The sequence below is a fragment of the Lygodium microphyllum genome, chromosome 27 (genome assembly GCF_053477565.2).
Source record: "Lygodium microphyllum isolate KBCC chromosome 27, Lygodium_microphyllum_v1.1.10, whole genome shotgun sequence".
Lineage (NCBI taxonomy): Eukaryota > Viridiplantae > Streptophyta > Polypodiopsida > Schizaeales > Lygodiaceae > Lygodium > Lygodium microphyllum.
The window spans coordinates 60,499,738-60,525,552 of NC_141161.1; the positions used below are offsets into that span (position 1 = coordinate 60,499,738).

The 25,815-nt window shown below is 44.0% G+C and overlaps 1 protein-coding gene across 1 annotated transcript in view; it reads left to right on the forward strand.

Moving 5' to 3' along the window:
- The first annotated feature begins 4,362 nt into the window (after window positions 1-4,362).
- The window catches only part of LOC148012368 (protein trichome birefringence-like 26), a 33,686-nt gene continuing 12,233 nt past the window's right edge, over window positions 4,363-25,815 (forward strand). Inside the window, exons 1-3 of the mRNA XM_087669513.1 lie at window positions 4,363-4,465; window positions 4,578-5,534; window positions 6,220-6,497. Coding sequence (XP_087525639.1) covers window positions 5,147-5,534; window positions 6,220-6,497 — 666 coding nt within the window. The 5' untranslated portion in view covers window positions 4,363-4,465; window positions 4,578-5,146. The remainder of the gene's footprint in view (window positions 4,466-4,577; window positions 5,535-6,219; window positions 6,498-25,815) is intronic.

Genomic DNA, 25,815 nt, shown 5'->3' on the forward strand with positions numbered 1-25,815 from the left:
TAAGAGATGTATATGCAGTAGCTAATAGGTTATGAGAATTTAGAGCATTCTGCATGTGTATACAGGTTAAAGAAAGGTGCTCTATGGGCTGAAGCAAGCACCTACTAGAGCATGGTCTAACAAGATTGGAGAGTATCTTATCAACATTGGCTTTTATGTTTTGTGAGGGTGAGGTTTGGACAGCCTATTGTGCTCAAGGAGCAACATCTAAGTTTGATTGTTCTATTGCGTGAGAAACAATGTAAGATTAGTTGCGTGTGGAACCATGCATGCGGTGTGTGTGGTGCAACTAAGTAGTGTATTGTGTAGTGGTTAAGGTGTAGTGCTTTAGATGATTATGATTCACATGCTAGAGTGCATGTTAGTTGCCTACTTGGGGTATAATGGGAAAAAGATCCTATAGTTAAGTGAATTTTTTAGCTTAATGCCTAAAAGGCATGGCTATTGGGTGTAGTGGCAAGATGACAACCCCTATGTGGTTGCTTATTCTAGATGCTCAAGCATGCTTTCTCTTGAGTGCATGATGAGTCCCTCTTTTACATGACTCTCAATAAGATTAGGTTTACTATGGGTATTGGGGCATTTTGCTTAACAAGAGATGCTCTTCTAATGGCATGCATGAAAGGATTACCATCCTCAAATAATGGACACCTTGAGGGATCATTTTTTATGCTTGTTCTTAAATGACAATGCTCAAGTTTACACTATGGTTACTTCTCCTATTTCCCAAGGTTGGCAAAGTGTGTGGATACTTGTTAATTCACGACAATGTCTAGGGGATCTTGAAGGTTGAAATGTTGTGAGCTTAAGGTATTGATGTTTGAGAGACCTCAAGGATTGCTGGATGAATCTCCTCATCAACTCAACATGAGGTTCAAGGATTCTAGTTCTAGTCCCTAGGATTGAGGCAAGAGGATGTGAGTGTTCTTGAACTATCTAGCTATAAGTGTTGTTATTTTTGCACACTCTAAGAAGTTTCTAATCAGTGAGTAGTGTTGCATGCATGTGATGAAGTTGCATGTGTGATACGCAACTTGGCATGCTATGTTAGTGAAATCCCAATGCAACCTAGTGCATCATTTAGTGTTTATTGTGTGTGGTGTGTAATTACCTAGGGAATGTGTCTATGTAACCTAGTTTAATTGCTTGTTAAAGAACCATGAGTGTATAGGCTATGGTGTGTGCAATAGGACATCTTTGTAGTGCATGTGTTTTGCAATTTATCATGAGCCCTATGTGTGGTTTTAAGCATGGAATAACTATGTTACCATGCACTTGATGCCTAGACTGGATGAGAGCTAGTGCGGGCTAACCTTGAGAGTGCAAGCCAAGGGGGTATGAATGTTGTGTGTGAGGGCTAGTTATGATGTGTTTGAGTATTGAACATGAATGTATTCAAAAGCTTCAAGGTTTATTCCATCGTGCATGAGCACTAGGACAATATATCTAGGTGCATCAACTGTGGTGTACATGTGTCCTCCACTAGTGTATTGTTGTTTACCTATTTCATGAAATTGTGCACCATGGATTCAAACTACCACTATGATCACTCATGATTTGACTTGTGCAACATTCACATGGTGTCACTTGTGAAGTCTACCCAGTGACCATGGAAGTTGCGTGCCTCAAGAGTGAAGAGACAATTGCTCAAAGTCCCAATGGCTATTTGCATGGCTCATGCAAGGGGTTATCTTGCCTCTCGCCACTAATATCTTGCTCCCCCAATCTAGACATCCACTTGACCACTCAAGGCGGGGGCATTGAGGCATGACTCTAAATGCTCATGTCACCCTTGAGCTCAAAACTTAGTAATCTTGTAGTCTCAAGCTCCAACTATGAATGAAGAAGAGATGACCATGAAGAGAAGATTCTAATAGACTATCAAGAGATGAAACAGGATGGTGCATAATAGATCAATTGCCCAATGCATATAGTGTGGGAGGAAGGGAGTTGAGGTGGTAGTTGCATGGACTTGTCAGCCCTTGAAAGTGATGGGTGAACATTCAAGTTCATGGTTGAGATGGTGGGCCAACACATGGCTAGCTAAGGGTGGTGGGATGCAATGGCCTAAGCTACCTATGACCCCTAACTGTCCAGGTGAAATGGGACTTGTATGCCCAACCAAGGTGAGTAAGGCCTAATATGGATGTGGTTACCCAAGTTGCATGCCACATATGGCCTGATTAGGAATGATGGGTTGATTTGAGCATGGACATATATGGTTGATAAGGTGGAAATGGGATGTGATAGTGCTAGTCAATAGGGGAAGGCAAGTGGGGTCTAGGGCATGTAAGCTATCCAAGCTTGTTCGAGGAATGACAATCATCAAGCTCAGATATTTGAGTTGGAGGGGAAGGATGCCCTTTGAGTAGGGCAGCAATGAGGTCGAGAGGGTCGAGCAATGTTGCATTGTTGTCGCAGTCCAAACCTAGGGTCCAAAGGACCATGGAATATAGACCCAAAAGATAGCTTGTTAGGCCAATCCAAAGGCCGAAGCAACTTGATTGGTTGAAGGTAGTCAAGGAAGAATTAAAGCATCCAATTTGAGACAACAAACCTCTCAATGGCTTGAAGAATAGCACACCAACAATAGGGTTGTGTGGCTAGCAATTCGAGGGGTGGAAAGCCCTATAAATTGAAATTGCTACTCTCTTCTTCTCCTCTCTTACACTCTTGCAATCTCTACTACCTTGCCCTTTTCTTTACCCCCAAAACCACACCTCAAAGGGGCTTAATTTCTATCTCACAGGGAGCAACAAAGACTCAAAGACTACTCTTTTTTTTGGATAATTTAAAAAATGTTTAAGATTATTACTAAAATCCAACTATACCATACCGTATTTTGGAGTTCATGCATCCATTATGTTTCAGAGTTTGATCTCATGTTCCATTTTGGATTGCATGCTCCTATTCTATCGTATGGTGGAGCCATAACAGATGATTCCATCAAGTCTTAGTAATGAAACCAAAATGTTGAAGCTTTCCCAAGCTCAATGCTAGACTTGAAGGGACACTTATTTTTTCAAGATCTTCTCCAATTTCGGTAGTGGATGCCTCTCACATAGTTGATAAGCCTCTTGTTTTCACCGATCTATCCATCCATCTCTCAAACCCCATGAAAGCAAGAACAATAAAATTGATAAGGTTGTACAAAGCTCACCTTCTTACCTTTCTTTGACGATGTGATGCAAAGGCTTAGAAGTGACTCCATTATCCATGCGGTGGTCTTGGATCCACCTCCACAAGTGCTTAATCTGCAAGAAATCCGAAGAAGAAGAACCACCACTCCAATCCGCCTATCACCCAAGAAGAAGTGGAAGAAGAGAAATTCACGAAAGCAAGAGAGAAGCTTCACTTCCCAAGTCCTTCACTCTCATACTCTCATACTCTCACACTCCCTCACTCTCAAGATGAAGCACATGTAGATGGAGTAGAAGCAAGAAGAAGAAGAGATCTCTCAAGATTGCACACCATAAGAATAAGCTTATCCATTCACTTTATGGCTTTTATACATAGAGTTTTGGGCTTGGGTTTTCACTCAAAGTTGGGCACCTATCCCTCCTTTTTAGCTCTCAGCTAGTCTTCCTTGGTTCATGCACACATATTTAGAGCACATCGACCAATCACCCAAAAGTGAATAGAAGCTAGTGCCCATGCCCTTATTGAGCCATGGATTTTTCTTCCTGACATGTGGAAATATTATAACTTGCATGGGTGTTGTTAGCTCTCAAAATAATATTACAAATAATTATACGACCATGGTATTAATCGAAATATATCACATGTATATTACCCAAAGGATTAATTTCTAAAATATTTGTGATGCCTTGTGCCTTTGTAAGTTTTGTGCTTTTATTGCCTTTTTGCCTTTGCCATGTGTTGATTGCTTGTTTTGCTGGTTGCCCACTCTATTTTGTAGTTAAGAGCAAGCTCATGATGTAGGTAGATTGCATTTCGAAGTCTTCTAGTTCGTCTTGATTGTTATGAATACCCAAAATACAAAATACTTATTTTTCTAGATTTGGTCTACAATAGCCTCATGGAACCTCTCTCCACCCCTTTTTCTAAAACATGCGATGTTTTGTGAGGTGTTGAGGCCCTCATACAAGTGAGGCAATTTATGATTGGTTGGTCCATCTCTAGGATTCAAATGCACACACATTGCTAGCTTACAAACTTGCAACAACTTGGTCAGTTCGTAGGATTCGAACTCGGTCTGTCACGCACACACATCATCCTGGCTTTACAGCCTTGTGCCCCTGCTGTTGGCAAATGCGGCTACCTTTACTAGCTGGAGTTTTGAAAGTCCAGTTGGGTGTGTGGGTGTGACACCTCCCCCTAATTATTATCTACGGAGTTCCTCACTAACGACGGGGTGGTGTCCCTTGTAAGGATGCGCCACTCACAGACTTTCCTTAAGCCTAGCAAGTAAAGTGAAGCATTGCCGCAGGTGGCACGTCTCAAGGTTGTTAACCTCTCTCTCTCTCTCTCTCTCTTTTTCTCTGTTTGTCTCTTGCACGTCCGTTTGTTTGACCCACCTGTATTGTGACTTCCTACTTGCCTTTGCCTGACCACAGAAAGCTATGGAACAGATGCCAGAAATGATGGGCCTTACATCAGCAATCATCGACCAGCTACCAATATCCAGATCTGCCATCTCCAAGAAGAAGAGGCTTGGGTTGCTCAGCTCTGTCGGATTTTCACTGGAATTGGGAAAATCTGAATTACAGAGCACAGGTTTTTGTACAGAATGGCATGCAGGACAATAAATAGAGTCAGATGTTAAGAGTTTTAAGAGGGGCTTGAGCAAAGCTGAATGAGATGTCTGTCAGTGGTGTGACAAGGCACAGTTTTACTAAAAGCTTACAAAAATATCGGGTAATGTTCAAAGACCTTCACTCTGATAGGTGCTGTGGATCCACATTACGGATGGACTTCCACACTATTAGAGTAGGGGCACAGTTTTAATATAAGCTTGCAAAGATGTCACACATAGTGTTTAAGGGCCTTTGTGTGGATCTGTGGATCTGCATTAGAGACGCCTCTTCTGTAAAGACTTCCATACTATCAGGATTGGTGGATTGAACACAGAATTATCAGAATTTCAGAGTTTGGGCTGTAAAATTTTGTATATATCAGCATTTTTATGCCAAGGTTTGGAACAGTGTTGCAGAGGAAGATGACTGTGCATGGCAAGCACCCTGGACAGTACGTCCCATTAGGCCATACAGAGACAGACAGCAGCAGGCTCTTCACTCAGAGATCAATTTTCCTACTGGTGCTGATGATGGTGTTCTTTCCATTTGTTTTGGCACGGCTGTATGCCTCTCATGTCACAATTCTACAGAGTTCGCAGATTGTCAATTCTTATTACAATTCATCAGAGGATGTGCAAAGACCAGGGTCTGAAGCCAATCGTCCAACAAGTCTTCAGCTGACACATAAGCTTGAGAGCCCTCAGAACAAGAAAGTGGACAGCCTTGAATTGACAAAGGAACATGTTGATCCAAAGGGGATAATTGATTTCACTGTTGGTAAGAAGATCCTAGATCTTTTGACTATGCACAGGAAACTTTGGTCATAAAGGATCCTAAAAACTAGCCACTTTGAACTTCATCCACTCAATTGTTCTGCAACAAAAGCTTATGGGAGATGGATATGCAATAATTAGCGAGTGTTAGGCAGTTTGCGTATCAAGAGTGAGGTCAATGGGTGACTTTTTTCATGAAAGAGTGTATATAATCATGGATTGAGTTGTCCTATCACCTTGAGTTTCAAGTTTCTAATATGTTACATTTGTCATGGTAAACACGTATCCTTGTCTAACTGTGCACGATTGATGTGACTAGGGACACAATATAGAATCTATGTCATGCACATTTGTTGTAGCGTGCAGTCTACTGAACTTCAGAACATGAAGCTTTGTGTGAGAGATATATTGGACATGAGCACTTGTTATGTGTGGTTCGGAATTTTCCATAATCTTTGGTGCTATTTTTCTGGCACTATGCACTCTTAGTTTTAGTTGTGCTGTAGACAGTATCTAGGTGGGCAGCTGCATGACTACGAATTTTTGGAGTAAATCCATGCTTTATACATCTCATAGAGAATGCTATAGTTATGGATTTGGGTTCTTTTCTTCAAAATGGTGATGTAAAATTTTTTGCAGTCGTTTTGGTCTTACAATGATCTTGATTTGATGAAATAAAATTTTGCAAGGTGGCTGCGACATTTGGAGGGGCCAATGGATACCTGACTCGTCCGATCCTCCTTACACAAATGTGTCTTGTCCGTTCATCCAAGGACATCAAAATTGCTTGAAAAATGGGAGACCGGATCTCACTTTCCTGCACTGGAAATGGAGGCCTAATGATTGTGAATTGCCTCAATTCAATGCAAAGGAGTTTCTGTGGTTGGTTAAAGGCAAGGCATGGGCCTTTGTTGGTGACTCAATAGCACGCAATCATTTTCAATCCTTTTTGTGCCATCTTGCCCAGGTATTGCTGACCTTGAATTATTTCTAAAGAGGAACAGTTAGTGCGAACTTATGTCATGTTTGAAAGCATTCTGCACATTAGTGTATTGCGTACTGTTTGGAAAGATGCTTTTTGGGTTGTATGCTTGCAATGTTTGCTGATATACAGAAGAAATGTTCTTAACCTCTATAGTGGTTAGAGGTTGGGAGGCTTGGGCCCATGAGGGAATGCAGTCACAGCTGTGCATGTATGTACACCTGCCCAAAATATATGTACTTTCATTTGGTCTGATTATCTCACAGCTCAATGAAAGATGGATGTGGAAGGAGTTAGTTCCCATTATCCTTGATTACAAGGTAGGCTTGGCATCATGAGACATCTGGTGGTACTGAGAGCTACAGGGCCACAGTTTACATCTAGATGTTTCTTTGTTCCTGACCTGGGTTTTGACATTCTTTCTGTCTATAGCATTGCTCATCTAGGTAAGGAGGACATCTAACTAGCATAGTTGAGTATGAGGTTATATCAGAGTCCCTTTAGAGTGTTATATAGGAGGGTGGGCTTTATAAGCTCATGACCTATCGTCATAGATGGTTCTTCTAGGTCATGCCCATTGTGGGCATTTGCTCTATTCATTTGTGTGATCCAAGTGTAATCTTTCATTGGGCAGAACTCTGTACTGATAGGAGATGATGTGCACATAGTGGAAGAGAGAGAGAGAGAGGATAAACATGGAGAGTGGAGAATGGAACACAGCAGTAAGTGGGATGCCACTAGACGGACATAAGTGAGCAATCAAGAAAGAGGACGGCAAGTGAAAGAAGACACAATTAGGCATGAGTGTTGCTGAAAATTCAGCAAATGCAAAGGATGCAACCACACATTTGACAAGCTTGGACGTTGGTCAGTCTTATGTCTTTGTTGTGCGTTGTTCGTATGATCCTTCTTCACATGAGCATGGTCTTTCAGTTGCTGAAAATTGCAGCACATGGTATTTTGATAGTGGTGCTTTTAAGCACATAACATCCTTTCATGCTTGTTTGTATCATATGCAAATGTACAAAGAAGGATTGGTTGTAAAGCTAACAATGTTTCGTATGCAATTCAAGGCATTGGTCAGATTCCCATTATTGCAGTGGATGGGAAAACTACCATGGTTGAAAAGGTCTTGTATGTGCCAAGCATAAAGAAAAACTTGCTTTTAGTTTTAGCCATTGCATGTGTTGGTTTTGTTGTTAAATTCCACATGGAATAATGCAGTGTCTATGACTGTAGTGATGGGGATGCCCTCATTGTCACTGGTACTTTGTACAATGGAGTCTATCAGCTTGATTTATATGAGATGAGAGCATCAGAGGATGTATTACATGTTGATGTCACCATTGTGGATGACATTGAGATATGGCATGCTCGGTTTGGTCATCTTAATTATGGTAGTTTGCTACATCTAAGAAGCAAAAATATGGTACTCAATCTCTCTCCGTTGAAAGCACCTACTCACAATGTATGTGAAAGTCGTCTACTTGGCAAAATGTATCGTGCTTCATTTCCCAAGGGTGGTACTATGCATGCTGATCACAAATTACAGCTTGTGGATAGTGATGTGTGCGGGCCCATGCGTGTCCAATCCCATAAAAGAATACTTTACTTTGTTACCTTCATTGATGACATGACTCGTCTTTGTTGGGCATATGCTTTGAAGCACAAATCCAAAGTGTTTGCATGCTTTAAAACATCCTTGATCTTGGTTGAAAATGACAGTGGATGCAAGCTAATTACACTACATATTGATCGAGGGGAGGAATATATGTCATGGGAATTCAATTCCTATTTGGCTAAAACGGGCATTATCCATCAATATCCTATGCCTTACATACCTTAACAAAACGGTATGGTTGAAAGAAAAAATCACACATTGATGGAAATGGCATGTTGTATGCTGTCACACAATAAGTTGCCCCCAAAGTTTTGGCTTGATGCTATAATGTGTGCAGTGTATGTGCTGAATCGTAGTTCAACTAAAGCATTGGTTGAATGTATGCCTTATGGGGTTTGGAAGGGGCGGAAACTAGCGGTGTTACATATCCGTTGTGAAGATGACCTTGGAGACCATTGATATGGTGTATTGTAAGATAGAGAACAACTTGGCAAATTTGTATACCAAGGCTCTTTATCAGGCCGTTCTTTGATAACACTCCAAATCCCTAAGCCTTATGCTAGTCCAGGATCTGAGAGGGGGTGTTAGAGATTTATTCATCCTCTAGACAGGCAGTGGCAATTTACTGTTGTACAATTCGTACTCTTAGGCATAGTTACACATTTTCTATTTTTAGCTCGAATAGTTCTATGCAGTTGCCAGGTAATTTCCAACAGTTTCGGGCAGTTGGGCAGGCCATATAGGCTAGATGAGATGTGACGTGGCAGTCACATTTATTGCAATAATTTTATGCATTATTTTATTGTTGTGATAAGTTTTTTTAATTTGTATTTTTCTTGCCTATTTATAGGTTAGCCTGCTAGGTCATACTTCACTCGTTTTAAGATGAAGAGAGAGGTCGGCTTGCGGAGATACATTTGACCGCTCATACACATGTCTACCTTCTTCATTTTAGCATTCTTCTACTGTAGATACCACTGTTTTTCTCTTCCCTTCTCTCGTGTTCATTTTCTTTCAGTCTAGTCGTACGCTTCCGTAGTCACTGCACTTTGAAACGTGGAGGGAGAGAGAGAGAGAGAGAGAGAGAGAGAGTAGAGGGGAGAGAATTCTGATTTTCTCACACAGAAAGTGGCCAAATAGTAGTCACCAACTGATACAAGACACTTGGATGTCGCTACCCACAGGTAAATATATGAGAGTGCATAGAGGAAAGGAAAAATGAACATTGACAAAAAAGAAGGGGACATGAGAAATGCACTAGAATGAAGGAACAAACAAACAAAGATCTTAATGATACATGGTTGGTCTTAGTCCCGCCCCAACATGCAGCTTAGAGCATTAGTGTGGATACCAAACAAAGGCAAGAGGAGGAATAGAATGATGAGGATGGCTGGTTGAGAATGAAAGAGATTGAATAAATGATGATGGAGGGGCAAATAGACTATAAATAGCATAAAATCCTAAAATTGGCCAACCTACACTTTTGCCAGTCAGACTAGTGAAAATGCATAAAAAAGCAAAATGCAATGCAAAAAAATGTTGGCCTGTGCTCAATAAAATTCAGCTTGCCCTAGATAATAAATGTCTGTGCGGTAGGCTGCCTGCTGTGAAAAGCAAGGGTCTCCACCTAAAATGTTTGGGACAAATAAACTGATAGAAAAATACAATGTTAGAGCTCCTAATTTCCTCATCTAACTGAGACTGAGGCTCACAAACAAGAGATGACCATGCATGAACTGCAAGATTGCTAACAGAACAGCCTCCAGATGCTGTTGCCTATACCTGATTAGGATTTCTTTTATGTCAAACCACCCAAAATTAGGTTCAATAGCTTTCAAGTGCTGTAAGGACATAAATGCAAAATACGCATATCTTGCAAGTATATAGGTAGTTGATGGCTCTTCAAAGGGTATGCTTAAACCTAGTGAGGTAGACAACCAAAATTTGGTTGTGCAAGGAGGATTGTCAGCAAAGAGGACCAAGTGTGCATTGGAGGTAGGATTTTGAAGTCCATAGTTATAGGCATCTAATTGGGATAGTCATCAACAGGGTATAGAGGCGGTTCACCAATTGGGCTATTTCCAGTTGGTGGTGTAGAGGCTTCTGGCATTTGGTTGTTGATGCCACATGGATAGACTGCTAAGGTTTTACAATTTCTTGGACAAGTGCAAGCACATGAGTTGCTTACTTGGTGTGATTGAGCATTATGGCTGGTAATTTGGTCATAGTGGATACTTATAGTGGCATTTAGAATACTAAAGAATAAGGAAGCTTCTGGAGAGAAGGCAATAATGAGAAGTATAGATGCAACTTTCCATGTGTGAGATCCTTGTGGCCATCTTCAAAAGGATAAATGCACATCCATGGATTTGGATGAGTGCAGAATAGATGTGGACAATTTAGGTTCTAGTGGGGGGGGGAAATGCACTACACATGATGACATTACATGTCAAGGTACACTGATCATGTGTGCAACATTAAGTTGCATGTCCACACTTTTAATGTATTGGGCAAAACAAAAACATAATCTATTTCAATCATGGTTAGGGCTCGTTCAAGGTGATTGTGATTGTCATTAAGAATCGTGATGATCGTGAGCAACAAATTAGTGAACAGCAAATGTAAGACAGCAAGTGTCAACAACAAATTGGAGGTTTGTGGATTGAAGCAAGCAAGTGCACTTGGGCCCAAAATTAAGGCTGAGCAAATGTATTTTTTCCACCTTTTGGGTTCTCTTACAAGATTCGAGCATCTATTTTGTCTTTTGGGTTCTCTATATATTGCACGCCTTTTTCTTAGCACCATCATCCTGTTAGCAGAGTATTTGTCAGCTCATGTGTGAGTCTGAGCTTGATCTGGGCTGGGCATTTTTATTAGGTATTTTAGGTATTTTTCTGGTGTGGCATTTTATGCCAGTGGAGCATTTTATGCACCAGTCGGCCAGCATTAATGCTGGCCGACCAGCATTTATTGCTCCCCACTTTTTAGCCTATTTATACTCAGTGGCTCCTCCTCAGTCAGTATCATCATCATCATCATCTTCACCATCTGCAGACTCTGTGGAGAGAGGAGCCAGTGCCAGTGCCAGTGCCCACGCAGCCAGTGACTCACTGTTGTATGCGACTGTCTCGTGTTCAGATATATGGATTCCATTTCCCGTGCATACATCTGGGTCTCATCTGTATCGTGTTCTTTCTTTCTTTTCTTTTTGTCTCGTGTTTCAGCAGTTTATTTCAGCACATGTTTATGCTTCCACCGCTGCTCCACTTCTGACATGGTATCAGTTTTTAGGATGTGTGTTTCTGCTGTGTTTTCTTGCTGATTTCAAGACTGTTTTCCCCTTTTCTGCTCAGGCTGCTGCTGCTCCCTACAGGCAACGTGTTTGACCTGCGTTTTCTGCAGTTTTACCATCGCCTGCTGCCTACACACCCTCTACTGCTTGCGTTTTTCATCTGCAGAGCTGCTGGCGATAGTTTTCTACCTGTTTTTCTCCAGTTTACAGCCTGCGTTTTGCTGATTCAGCATCTCTCGTGACTGGGTGACTGTTACTTAAGGATGTTTTTGCTGTTTTTGGCAGTTTTTGACTGATTTTTTGACTTTCTGCAGCAGATTTTGTCTTCTATTGATCAGATTTGGGGTTATATTGCATGTGAACTCTCATTTTCTGCAGTTTGTGCTTGTGTTTTGGCTGTGTTTCCTCTCTAAATTCCATCTCTTCTCTACTTCTCCTCTTATCCTCTCCATATGGCTCCTCCGTGCACTTCCACTGATGATAAGTTACATGGACCTGATTATCTCACATGGAGTGCTGTCATGAAAGCTTGGTTTGTGCAGAAGCGGTTATGGTACATCGTCTGTGGAGCTATTCCTCGACCTCTCCGTCCTTTTCCTCTTCCTGACGACTTTGATGAGGACAACCATGAGGAAGCGGTGCTCACATGGGACTCGGACGATGCCCGTGCTTACTCGGCGTTGCTTCGGTGTATTTCTAAAGCGGTCTTACCAACGGTTACCTCCTGTAGGACATCTCCTGAAGTATGGCAGAAGTTGCAGCAGATGTACGAGGCACCTTCCACCATGCGGGCAGTCACACTTTATAGCCAGCTCCAGCAGATGAAGTTTGAGCCGAAAGATACTATTCAGTCTTTTCTTCTTCGTGTTACGCAGGTACAGGACCAGCTTCGGCACATGCAATCTGCTCTTCCCGAGGCGCATCTCGTCGGGACGATCCTCTACAAGCTCCCCCCGGAGTTTGATGGAGTGGCCAATGCTTTGCGGGCGCAGACATCATCGACTCCTGTCAGTTTTACACATATGACCTCGATGCTTCTTGAGCATGAGACATCCTTGAGATTACAGGGGCGGCTTCCGGCACATTATGGAGGCGAGGCTTATGTAGCTTTAGAGAGGGGTAACGGGAAGAAGAAGTCGAATGCCTAGTGTTACCACTATGGCAAGAAGGAACATTTGCGGAAGGACTGTAAGACGTTAGCGGCTTCCAGGAAGAAGGAGCAGAAGACCAAGCGGGCTGTTGACTCTATCGATGAGTCCTCTCCTTCATCAGACTCCGACTCAGATCCTCCGACCAAGGAGAAGTCCAAGGCGCGGAAGGGATCCTCTTCTTCGGATCGCGGGAACGGCTTGGTGGCTCCTTCCTCGGCTGCTTTCTAGTGGTGGTGATGAGGTCATCCCTCACGACTCTCTTGTGCCAGAGAGGGAGTGTGAGCGGGTGTTTAGATGGGGCAGCCGCGCGCCTCATCTATACTTTTCTACAGGTGCACAGGTTCCAGAGAGGGACGTCCCTAACGCATTGACTTCAGTTTGGCGGAATCAAATCCTGGAGCTGGGATTGACATCCAGGTTCATGATGAGCTGGTCATTTGACAGAGAGCGGGAGGCTTTCGTCTGGAGCTCACATGAGGGGACACTTTGGCGGTCTGGCCAAAGGCGGGGAATCCATGGTTACCTATGTTGAGGGGCATTTTTGACAGAATGGTCTTCTATGCTAGTGCGAGACATTGGTGATGGACACAGAGACATTCTATGATCTTCTCTATTTTCAGGTGTTTGGTACGATCGACATCGACATCAGGTTCTCTCCGAGGCACCTTGGTGGTGGCTTGATCACCCACTGCTTGGGTATCCATGGTTCTTGACAGATGACTCTGAGAAGACCATAAAGCCAGAGAAAGTAGTCGAGATGAATGAGCACCAGTGATTCCTCTCACCTCCCTGAAAGGTGAGAAGGATCGAAGCTTGCACGCGAGCTATGGCGGGAGAGCAAGAGCAAGAAAGAGAGAGACAAGAAATGGGAACTCCAACAGTCACAATGTGTGACCGGGCCTTCCTTTATTCAAACTGTCACTAAAAGAATAAAGAATAAAGTGACGTGACGGGCACCCGCCACCTGCAGTGTGCAGTGGCGGGTACTGTCAGTGTAGTAATACACGGGGCGGCACGGCGGAGGCGCCTTTACCCCCAACAACCTCCCACTTAAAGGCGAATCTGTCCTAGTGAGAGAGAAAAGAAAAAGAAAAGACAGTACAAATGTACATAGGTACAAGGGATGAGGAAAGGCGACATCTCATCCAACGCCCATCAACCTCCTGAGGAAGGCAAAGCGCTCAGTAGTGAGGCTCTTCGTGAGCAGATCTGCAGGATTCTCGTCAGTGGAGATCTTGACAAGGTCAACAGAACTGTCCTCCACGACACTACGTATGAAGTGATACCTCACCTCAATGTGTTTCGTCTTCGCATGGAAGACCGGATTCTTAGCCAACTGAATGGCACTCATAGAATCCGAATGCAGTGTAGGTGTAGCATCAATCCCAAGGTCAGCAACTAGACGGCCTAACCATATGGCCTCCTTGCAAGCCTCAGTGGCTGCAACATACTCGGCCTCAGTGGTAGACAAAGCCATACACTTCTGAACCCTGGACATCCAAGAGACAGCCCCTCCAGCATAGGTGAATACATAGCCAGAAGTGGACTTCCTACTATCTGCATGTCCTGCATAATCGGAGTCAGTGTACCCCACGACCCCTGTATCCTGGCTGCCATAGCAAATACACATATCTGCTGTGCCCTTCAGGTACCTCATGATACCCTTCACGGCATCCCAATGTCTGCTGCCAGGTGTAGCCATATAGCGTGACACAACACCAACTGCATGCGCAATATCTGGACGAGTGGCTATCATGGCATACATCAAACTGCCCACGGCTGAAGCATAAGGGATCTTGGCCATCTCGGCCCTCTGCTCATCTGTCTGCGGACAATCGGCCTGTGATACCTTCACATAAGAAGGTAATGGACAGCCAATAGGCTTTACGTCCTGCATGCGGAAGCGCTCACGAACTTTATGAATGTACTCCCGCTGTGAGAGATACAAAAGCCCCTGATGCCTATCGCGCTTAATGCGCATCCCAAGTATATGTGAGGCCTGTCCCAAATCCTTCATCTCAAAGCTCTTCTTCAGCTGAGATTTAAGAGCATCTAGCTCATCATGAGCTTTCCCTGCTATCAGCATATCATCAACATAGAGTACCAAGATAAGCAAACTGCCATCACGGGCTTTCTTCGTGTAAAGACACGGATCCATAGCACTCCTGCTGTAGCCCTGTGACTGCATAAAGGCATCAAACTTATGATACCATTCCCTAGGTGCCTGCTTCAAGCCATACAAGCTCTTCTTCAACTTGCACACTAGGTGCTCCCTGCCAGGTTCTGCAAAGCCCTTAGGCTGATCCATATAGATCTCATCATGCAAGTCCCCATGTAGAAAAGCCATCTTGACATCCATCTGATATAGATCTAAGTCAAGCTGTGCAACCAAAGCCAAGACTAAGCGCAGGGTGGTCATCTTAACCACAGGAGAGAAGACCTCATCAAAGTCCACACCATGTTCCTGCTTAAAACCCTTTGCTACCAATCTAGCCTTGTATGCCAGCTTGGGGTGTCCAGGGGTACTTTTCAGCTTGTACACCCACTTGCATGGCAAAGTCTTCTTGCCCTTAGGCAAGGCAACCAAATCCCAAGTCTCATTCTTATGCAGGGAGTCTATCTCAGACTGCATAGCCCTCTCCCAGGAGTGACTGTCACCCCTGCGCATAGCCTCATCATAAGTGAAAGGCTCTCCTGCATCTGTAACCAAAACATAATGCATAGAGGGTTGAAATCTGTCAGGTGGACGTCTGTCTCTAGCAGACCGTCTCACCGTAGGCTCTGCTGCCTGTCTAACTGCATGTCCAACACCCTGGCCCTGTGGAGGAACTGCTGCAGGCTGTACTACTGGCTGTGCTGGAGCTCTAGGCTCCTCCTGAAAGATCACTCTGCGGATCTCAACCACCTTCTCAGGCTGCCTGTGCATCTTGTCTTCATGGAAGACGACATCATGGCTGCGTACTATTTTCCGCGCCTGCGGATCCCATAGGCGATAGCCCATCTCTCCTGACTCACCATAGCCAAGGAATATGCATTTAATGCTCTTTGGATCCAATTTACTCCTCTTGTCCTTGGGCACATGGCAGAATGCCTCACAACCAAAGACACGGAGATGCGCATAAGAGGGTGGCTTACCAGCCCAAACTTCCTCTGCAACCTGGAAATCCAATCCACTGGAAGACGATCGGTTTATGACATGCACTGCCGTACTAATTGCCTCAGCCCAAAAACTCTGGGGTAGGCCTACATGGCTAAGCATAGAGCGCACACGCTCCTGAATAGTCCTGTTCATGCGCTCAGCCAAACCATTCTGGGGTGGGGTGTAAGGGGCGGTCAACTGATGCTTAATACCCCTGTCATCACAAAACTGCTCAAAAGCACGTGAGACATATTCTCCCCCATTGTCAGTCCTAAGGCATTTCAGCCTATACCCAGTCTGGTTCTCAACAAGAGCAAGCCAACGCTGAAAGACTGCCAAGACATCGGACTTTTGCTTTATGGGATAAGCCCACACTTTCCTAGAAAAATCATCAATGAAGGTAACAAAGTACTTCGCGCCACCCATAGACATGCAAGGCATAGGCCCACAAACATCGGAATGCACCAATGCCAAGGGCTCACTCATGCGTGGCCTACCCGATTTCTTATGCGTAGACCTATTCTGCTTACCATAAAGACAATGATCACACGAGTCAAAACGTGCATAGTCCAAAGGCGGAAGATACTGCAAACCAGATAACATTTTCATTCCCTTCAAAGACATATGCCCCAAACGGGCATGCCAAAGCGATACATGTGGGATAGAGCTTACTGCAAAACATGGTCTACAGAAGACCCAGATACAACAAGAGGATAGAGGCTGCCAGCCTTGGCGCCTCTAGCAAGCACAAGTCTGCCTTTGGTAATTTTCCAGGCAGAATCCCCAAAACAGACATGAAACCCTGCATCATCCAACTGTCCTGCAGACATAAGTTTGCGCGTAAGCGCAGGTACATGACGTACATCCCTGAGCAAAAAGGAACTGCCAGTGGAAAACTGCAACTGAATATCTCCATAGCCCACAATATCAAGAGACCTGTCATCTCCAAGTCTGACTGATCCAGATACAGTACGGTAAGAGTGAAACCACTCACGGTAAGGCGTCACATGGAAGGATGCACCTGAATCCAATAACCAGCACTGTGCATACATACTAGATGTCTCAGTCAAGTGTGAAGCATCAGAAGAACTAGCTGCAAGTATAAACTCATCACCACCATCGGACTCCTCAGTCTGCATGACATTAATTTCCTCAATCTTGATGCTGGACTTCGCAGGTACTATGCTGCGATCAGAGGACTTCTCCTGCACTTTATCTTTCCCCTTATCCTTGCGCTTCTCATTGCGCAACTCATGACACTGTGGTCTAATATGGCCCTTTTTCCCACAATGATGACAAGTGACATTTGCATTGCGCCCACGCGACTTACTACGCGACTTGCCACGAGATTTAGACCGACCCTTCTACGAGTCACGGCCTTGGCCATTACCACGGTCATACATGTCATTCCTGCCTCTAACTGTCAAAGCATGACTACCACGAGAGGCATCCAAGTTTTTGCGATTCACCTCTTCCCGAAGAAGAGCACTCTCAACATCTGCCAATTTTAGAGTAGCACTAGAGGCACAAAGAGCAGTGCGGAATACATCCCATGACTCATTCAGAGTCCCAAGCAAGAAAAGAGGAGTTACTTCCTCTCCAAAGGTGATATCCTGCGAAGTCAGGTTCTTCAGTATAGCATGGAATTGGCTCAAGTGAGCAGACATAGTCGCATTATCCTTCATGCGGGCGCAGATCCATAAGCTGCTTCAACCAGTACATCTGACTCGCCGGACTTTTCTTATCATAAAGATTCTTGATCTTATTCCATAGATCCCATGCACTCTGTGCTTCCTCAAATACATTATAATGTACCTGTTCAGTGAGAGACAATACAATCGTGGACTTGCATAGCTCATCAAGTTCAAGCCAGTCCTCATTGTCCATAGTTTCAGGCTGCTCCCCACTCAACTGAAGTGGCTTAATCTGAGATTTCTGCACCAAAACCTGCCATATTTGACTCTTCCAGTAAGAGTAGTTGGTACCATCCAACTTTGTAATGTTAAAGATGGCACTATCATGCGAAGATGACGCCATTATGCAGGCTGGAAATGCCCAAACAGTCCAAAACTGCTTGCTGTTTTACTGCAGAAACTACCCAAAAATGACCAAAACGGGGTCCAAAGGGCGAGCAAAGTGTGCCAAAAGTTGCTGCCCTCTTAGTACTAGGTGCGGTATACCAAATCAGGATATTTCAGCATGAAAAGTACACCTCAGTCCACCAATAACTGCTTGCTGTAATAAATTGCAGGTATGCAGTCTAGAGAGCAAACTGTCCCAAAATAGGATCCAATGTCAAGCAAACAATGCTAGGTCCAAAGCCGGCATGAAACGGACATAAGCAAGGCCAATGACAGTGAAAAGAACATGAGCTCAACACCGAAGCATGTCAAAATAACATCTGCCAGTGAAAGGCACACCCCCAGACACTCTAGGCAAGGTGTTCCTGTAACTGCCAAAAACCTGACACAAATAGGTGTCTGCTCAAAGAGAAAGATTCAAATATGAGACTTAGCTCATAAGCATCCTGTGAACCAAGAGTACATCAATGCATATCCATAAAGATCGGAGTATGATCCCAAAGTCTCAATGCGTATGTAGCTGCTCAAGACATAAACTGCTCCAAATACATGTAAGTGCTCCAATAGCATGCAACTGCCAAAGGTCAAGCAAGCATGTAAAATGCTCCCACTGGCACAAAAGGCGTACAAAGCGAGCTCAGAAGCTCAAACAACCCAAGAGAAAGCACCAGTGATAAGTGACCCTGTCAAAGCATCAAGCGCATCCAAGAGAGCATGACATACATGAAGCACCGGTCGTGTTAACCATGAAGCAATACATAAGCCCAAATAAGCTCTCGGTCAACTCAATGACATCCAAATAGCAACCAAGGGAATGCTCAAATACATCCAAATCCAAGCTCCAAATGTCGGTATGGCATACACGAACCAAATAGCATATGTCACGAACCAAAGTATGTAATGCAAAAGCCTAACTGTCAAGCAGAGACATGAGGCATAGGCGGTCCACGAGCATGCCAAGTCGGTCCAAATGCCAGTGAAGACGGAGCTAATGCGAAGCTCAAAAGCATCCCATAATCTCATACATATGCTCCAAGTCGTCCCCAAATGTCAGAGACATCATGCCAAAGCTCAAAGCATACATCCGGTATCGGTAGGTAAGTGCCAAAGCATGTAAAGTACCTTCAGCCCACTGTTATTTCAGCATGTATTTACTGTTCTAAACAGTAGATTTCAGCCCCGTATTCAAGCCAAAATCGCTCCAAGTCGTCCCCAAATGTCAGAGACATCATGCCAAAGCTCAAAGCATACATCCGGTATCGGTAGGTAAGTGCCAAAGCATGTAAAGTACCTTCAGCCCACTGTTATTCCAGCATGTATTTACTGTTCTAAACAGTAGATTTCAGCCCCGAATTCAAGCCAAAATCATGGTCAAACCAAATGCATACATCCCCAATACATCCGGGTAGGAAGTAGACCGCATACGGGCATCAAATAGCTCCAATGGAATGAGGCATAAGCAACAAATGTCAGTGTCAGGGGTGCTGCCCTGTTTCCAGCACTGTTATGCAGTGAATGACAGTTTCAAAACTGAGAATGATCAGCTCCCAACCTCAATGTCAAGCAAAGCATCAAAATGACATCCAAAAATGGCTTAAATGCCCTCCAAATAGGCCAATGATGAGTGCTCCATGAGCAATAAAGCATTCAGCTGTAAAACGTGGAGGTCAAAGTCTGAAAATGGGCGCCATATTCAGCGTGTTGAGGCCTGGAGTGCTGCTTTAATCACGTGGCTGAATGTTGAGCGTGGGGGGGCTCAATGATGGCCCAAGGTAGGCACATACCAAGCCATGAAGGCCCAATGCAAAGGGGAGGGAAGATATGAGCTATGGAGCTCAAGAAGAGTGGCTGCCCTTTGTTCCTGACCTGTTTCAAACTGAGAATACACTCAGATGCCTGCAAATGCTGAAGCAATACCTCAAGGGCAAGGCCCTGATGAAGCTCAAGAAGGCCGGGATGGAGCTCGGGAAGCCGGGGAGAGTTGGGAGCTCAAGAGGTCGGCTATGGCTACCGGGATGGAGACCCAATGCATGAAGCGAGTCGATGCGAAGGTCGGGAAGCACCGAGTCGAGCTCGAGCAAGAGAATGCCAAGCTCTGATACCAGTTGAAAGGTGAGAAGGATCGAAGCTTGCACGCGAGCTATGGAGGGAGAGCAAGAGCAAGAAAGAGAGAGACAAGAAATGGGAACTCCAACAGTCACAATGTGTGACCGGGCCTTCCTTTATTCAAACTGTCACTAAAAGAATAAAGAATAAAGTGACGTGACGGGCACCCGCCACCTGCAGTGTGCAGTGGCGGGTACTGTCAGTGTAGTAATACACGGGGCGGCACGGCGGAGGCGCCTTTACCCCCAACACTCCCAGCCTTGCCTAGTATATTGCTGGCCAGACCATCGTGATCCGATTGCCAGCCGTCAAACCTTGGTGAGTCCTACTATCTTGGACTCTCTTCAGTTCTAGGCTCCCCTTAACCCCGTTCGGGCGCCCAAGAGCCCGGACGGTCATCCTCGTGCGTGTTCCCCTTGATTTACCTTAATGTCACATTAAATGTTACTTTAATGTCACATTCAATGTTTGTGACCTTAATGTCACATTAAATATCGCTTTAATGTCACATTTCCTTCCCCTTAAGAATCGGTTTCGTCCTCGAAAACGATACTTGGAAGGTCTAACTGTAAATCGGGAAACCTTTTCTTTAAAGTACTTACTCGCTCCCATGTTGAGCTTTCTTCTGAACAATCTTTCCACTTAACCAAACATTCTTGATAAATAGTATTCCTTGTTCGTCTATTACGAATATTTAATATTCTTTCTGGTTCATGTGGATTAGATTGGTCATTGAACAGCTCCTCAATGTCATCATTTAAGATTAGATTATCCAAATCACCCAGCTTCTTCCTTAATTTACTTACATGAAAAACTGGATGTATTTTACTACCAGTAGGTAGTTGGAGCTTGTAAGCCAATTCTCCCACCTTTTTAAGTATTATGAAAGGACCACAATACCTTGGTGAAAGCTTTGGACATTGTCCCTTTTTCATAGTTTTAGTTTGTTCAGGCACCTTAAGATAGACCAATTCTCCTTCTTCAAAGGAGATGTCTCTTCGGTGAGGATTTGCATATGCTCTAGCTCGATTTTGAGCTTTTTTAATATTTTCTTGAGCAAATTTTAACATACTATTCATATCCTCCAAAAAGTCTTTAGCTGCCTGAACCTTTTCCTTATGCAGTCCTATTGCAAAAGGAGCTTTGGGCTAAAACCCATACATTAACATAAATGGACTATATCCAGTGGAAGAGTACTTGGCACTGTTATATGCAAACTCTGCTATCGGTAAATACTCTTCCCAATTAGTTTGCCTTTTACTTACATATGCCCTAAGCATATCTTCAAGAATTTGGTTAACCCTTTCAGTTTGCCCATCTGTTTGCGGATGATCTGCCGTACTTATGCTAAGTTTAGTATCCAATTTCCTAAATACCGCACGCCAAAATTGGCTATCAAATTTTCTATCCCGATCAGTAACTATATTTGCCGGAAGGCCATACAATCGGTATATGTTCTCTACGAACAATCTAGCCAATTCTGGTGTTTTAACATTAGTTGAAGTGGAGAATAAACCTAGCCATTTTGGTTAACCTATCCACAATTACCCACACAGAGTCGTGCCCCCTCTGTGTTCTGGGTAAAGCAACAATAAAGTCCATGGAGATACTCTCCCATTTTCCCGAAGGAATCTCTAATGGATGGAGAAGTCCTCCCATTTTCAATCTTTCAGCTTTATTAACCTGGCATTTATTACATTTGACCACATAGTCAAGGACGTCCTTATTCATTCCAGGCCAATAGAACTGCCTTTTAATAAGACTATAGTCTTATTAACTCCTGGATGTCCTGCGCTAGGGGTATCATGACACTCAAAGAGTATCTGGCGCCTTATTTCTATATCTTTCGGGACACATACCCTACCTTTGTAGAGTAAATAACCATTATCAATGGTAAAATTCTTCCACTTGAATCTAGTTTGAGCAACCCCTGATGCTCCATTTCCTTGTTGAACATCCTCAGATATTCCTTCCTCAATAGAAGCACTTTCATTTGGATCCCCATTTTTTATTGCTTCCCATATGTTGGAATATGCCGGATCAACCTGGCATTTCCCTTTTAAAGATTCAAGCAAGTTGGAAGTGAACTGAGTAAAACTCAATTCATTGATGATGGGCATTCTGCTAAGTGCATCAGCTACTATATTATACTTTCCTTTTCTATATCTTATCTCATAGTCGAACTCTTGGAGGAGTTCGGCCCATCTGGCTTTACGCCTGTGTAAATCCGGTTGATCATTAAGCCACTTAATGCTTTCATGATCCGATAAAATCAAAAGTTTGGCACCGTACAGATAGTGCCTCCATTTCTTCAGTGCATGTACTATTGCATATAGCTTCCTTTCATAAACAGAATAATTCTGTTTTGCACGGTCTAATTTCTTGCTTTCAAAAGCAACTGGTCGACCTTCTTGTAATAAGACCGCGCCTATTGCCTTATCACTGGCATCAGCTTCAACCACAAATGATTTGTTGGGATCCACTATTAATAATACTGGAGCTGTAGCAATAGCTACCTTAAGTTTTTGAAAACTTTCATTTTGGTCTGTTCCCCAATAAAAACTTTTTCCAATGACAGATGACTCTGAGAAGACCATAAAGCCAGAGAAAGTAGTCGGGATGAATGAGCACCAGTGATTCCTCTCACCTCCCAGCCTTGCCTAGTATATTGCTGGCCAGACCATCGTGATCCGATTGCCAGCCGTCAAACCTTGGTGAGTCCTACTATTCTTGGACTCTCTTCAGTTCTAGGCTCCCCTTAATCCCGTTCGGGCGCCCAAGAGCCCGGACGGTCATCCTCGTGCGTGTTCCCCTTGATTTACCTTAATGTCACATTAAATGTCACTTTAATGTCACATTCAATGTTTGTGACCTTAATGTCACATTAAATATCGCTTTAATGTCACAGTTCTACTTGGTGGTTCTATGTTGTATAGTTTCTGATCCCTTTTCATTGTACTATTGTATTGTATCAGATCACCCATGATCTGAGAGAGGGTGTTAGCAGAGTATTTGTCAGCTCATGTGTGAGTCTGAGCTTGATCTGGGCTGGGCATTTTTATTAGGTATTTTAGGTATTTTTATGGTGTGGCATTTTATGCCAGTGGAGCATTTTATGCACTAGTCGGCCAGCATTAATGCTGGCCGACCAGCATTTATTGCTCCCCACTTTTTAGCCTATTTATACTCAGTGGCTCCTCCTCAGTCAGTATCATCATCATCATCTTCACCATCTGCAGACTCTGTGGAGAGAGGAGCTAGTGCCAGTGCCAGTGCCCACGCAGCCAGTGACTCACTGTTGTATGCGACTGTCTCGTGTTCAGATATATGGATTCCATTTCCCGTGCATACATCTGAGTTCTCATCTGTATCGTGTTCTTTCTTTCTTTTCTTTTTGTCTCGTGTTTCAGCAGTTTATTTCAGCACATGTTTATGCTTCCACCGCTGCTCCACTTCTGACACATCTTTAATGCTTGAGGATGCAAAATTCCCAAATTATTGATGAGATTTGGGATTTTTAGGCAAAAGCCCTAAAATTCTTGAAGAAATTTGAGGAAAATTGAGGTCTAATGTCAAATCCTCAAAATTTGTGTTTGATAGGGGTGTTGCATGTGATGGGAGCAATATTAAGTGACTTAATGCTGATTAAGGTTTGGGAATTGAATATTCTAATGAAAAATAGTGTCGGGTAGAGATGGGACCACGTGCACAAAAAATTTGGGCATTTATCAACACGTGCAGTTGTCGACGCCTTTGATGAGGCAAGTGTGACGTCGCTTAGCTTGTTGGACTTCAGGGGAGTAGTGTATAATTATTGGTGACCTGTCTGTAGGGAAAACGGGGCTGTTGGGCTTGAGTTGACAGTGTGTATATTGTCGGGCATGGTGGTGGGATAGGGTGTGATAAGAAGGAGACTCCGTGACAGGATAGTCGTGTGAATTGTTGAGACCTCGTTGGATAGGAGGCCACGGGCAAGAGGCAGATAGTGTGTAGGCTGTTGATGAAGAGGTGTAGCACGCAACCGATTGAAGGTTGCATGCAAACTAAGAGGAACGGGCAGCTGAGCTCGAGGCTCAATGTTGGCTATGGCGGCGTGTAAGCAAGGTGCCAGTTGAGAAGAGGTATGCTCTAATACCACTGTTAGGCCAGGTTTCCAGCAACATGTGCACACTCACACACACACTCATAGTGAACAAGTGAACAACAAGAGAGAAGAGAGTGTTGGAAGGTCACATCCACTATGTGAGAATAAATGAAAGTGTAATTCCTAAGGTACTAAGTATCACACCCACTAATGGGTGTTCATGTGGGGAAAAAACACTTATCTAGCCAGAAGGTAAAAAGTGCCTGTGAGATAAGGGAGCGTTCACACCAGAACTTAGGAGGAACATGGTAAGTGTAACAAAGGTGACCCACGTGCAACTATTGAGAACTCAATTTGATCATTTAGTAACAAGGAGCAAATTGAGGATTAATGACATTGGTCACTATTTTAGGCTGGAAATTGATGCTGGTCACTGTTTTTGTTGGGAATAAAGGGCCATCATGCCTTTTATATGTGCATGGGTGTGAACACACCCTCAGCACATTGTACTTTCATACATATATCTATCTAAAACCTAAAGTGGTACACTCGTCATTGTACCGAAAAACGTGTTCACTCTCTACTCTGCTTACTCGCACTCTGTCTCTCTCATTGAGCGTAAGGTTTGTCTATCTCTATCTCCGTGCCTGATCGATTCCTTCAAATTGGTATCAGAGCCAATGGCTCACTCAAGCTGTTGAGAGGTGCAGGCAACACGCAAAGTCTCGTGTAACAGTCTTGTGGACTGTTGAGGAGCCGGCAAGAGGCAGTGTGAGGAGGAATTGCTGGCGGGCAACAGTCGGATAGTACGGGTAGTAGCAGGTGACGGGCTGCAGTTGGTTGGGGGTCCAATCGAGCTGCGTGGCAGGCGTGACGGGCTGTGACTAGTCGGGGTCCAGCGTGGACCAAGGCGACTGCAACTGAGGGGCGATAGTGGGCAGTAGTCAATGCGTGACGGAATCAGCAGCGGGCAAGGACAGGCCTGATGGGGCGCGCGACACCAGCGGGCAAGGAGACCTGACGGGGCGCACAACGTGTGACAGAACCAGTGGGCGAGCGTGCGACGGGGAGGCTTGATGGGTCAACGGACTCGTCATTCGAAACTTTTTTTTTTCAATTTTTTTTTTCTCAAACTCCTTCCCCTAACCGGGGTTCGCTCGTGCAAGCACAAAACATTAACTTTGTGCAATTTTGGCCCAGAAAGTTGGGGCTTTGCCAGACTGAGCACTGTTCCTAAAAAATTGAGGCATCTGCGTCGGAATTGCAGACATTGTGCGCATTTGAATTGGGGATTTCGCCAAAATTGTTGAAATTTTGCTCATCTGAGTGAAATTTCTCAACATTTAGCCCAGAAATTTGGGGCTTTTCCCAGATTTGGGAAATTTGATGTAGGACAAGCAAATTTGTCTCAGAAATTGCAGGAATTTGTGACATTTTGTCCCCGACATTTGGGGCTTTTCATGTACATGCACCAATTGGGCTGAAATTAACCCAATTTCTCGACATTGAGGCACATTGGACCCCGTGCAATTTGGGGCTTTTGCAATTTGGGCAAAATTTGTGCAGCATTTGGTCATTTTATGTACATGCAGGTTGAATTCCGCGCAATTTGGACATCAACACTTGGTGAAATTTGGGGGTTTTGCTGAAATTGCTTCATTTTGGCAAAATTGGACAGCCCTATGCATGGCAGAGGAAATGCAGATGTGTGTTTGACGCTTTTGAGCACAAAATTTTGGGGCTTTTGACCGTTTGTGTCAAATTTTATGCCCGTGGGTACACGTACAACAGAAATTGCAGCTGAAATTTTGGGATTTCTCATGTAATGT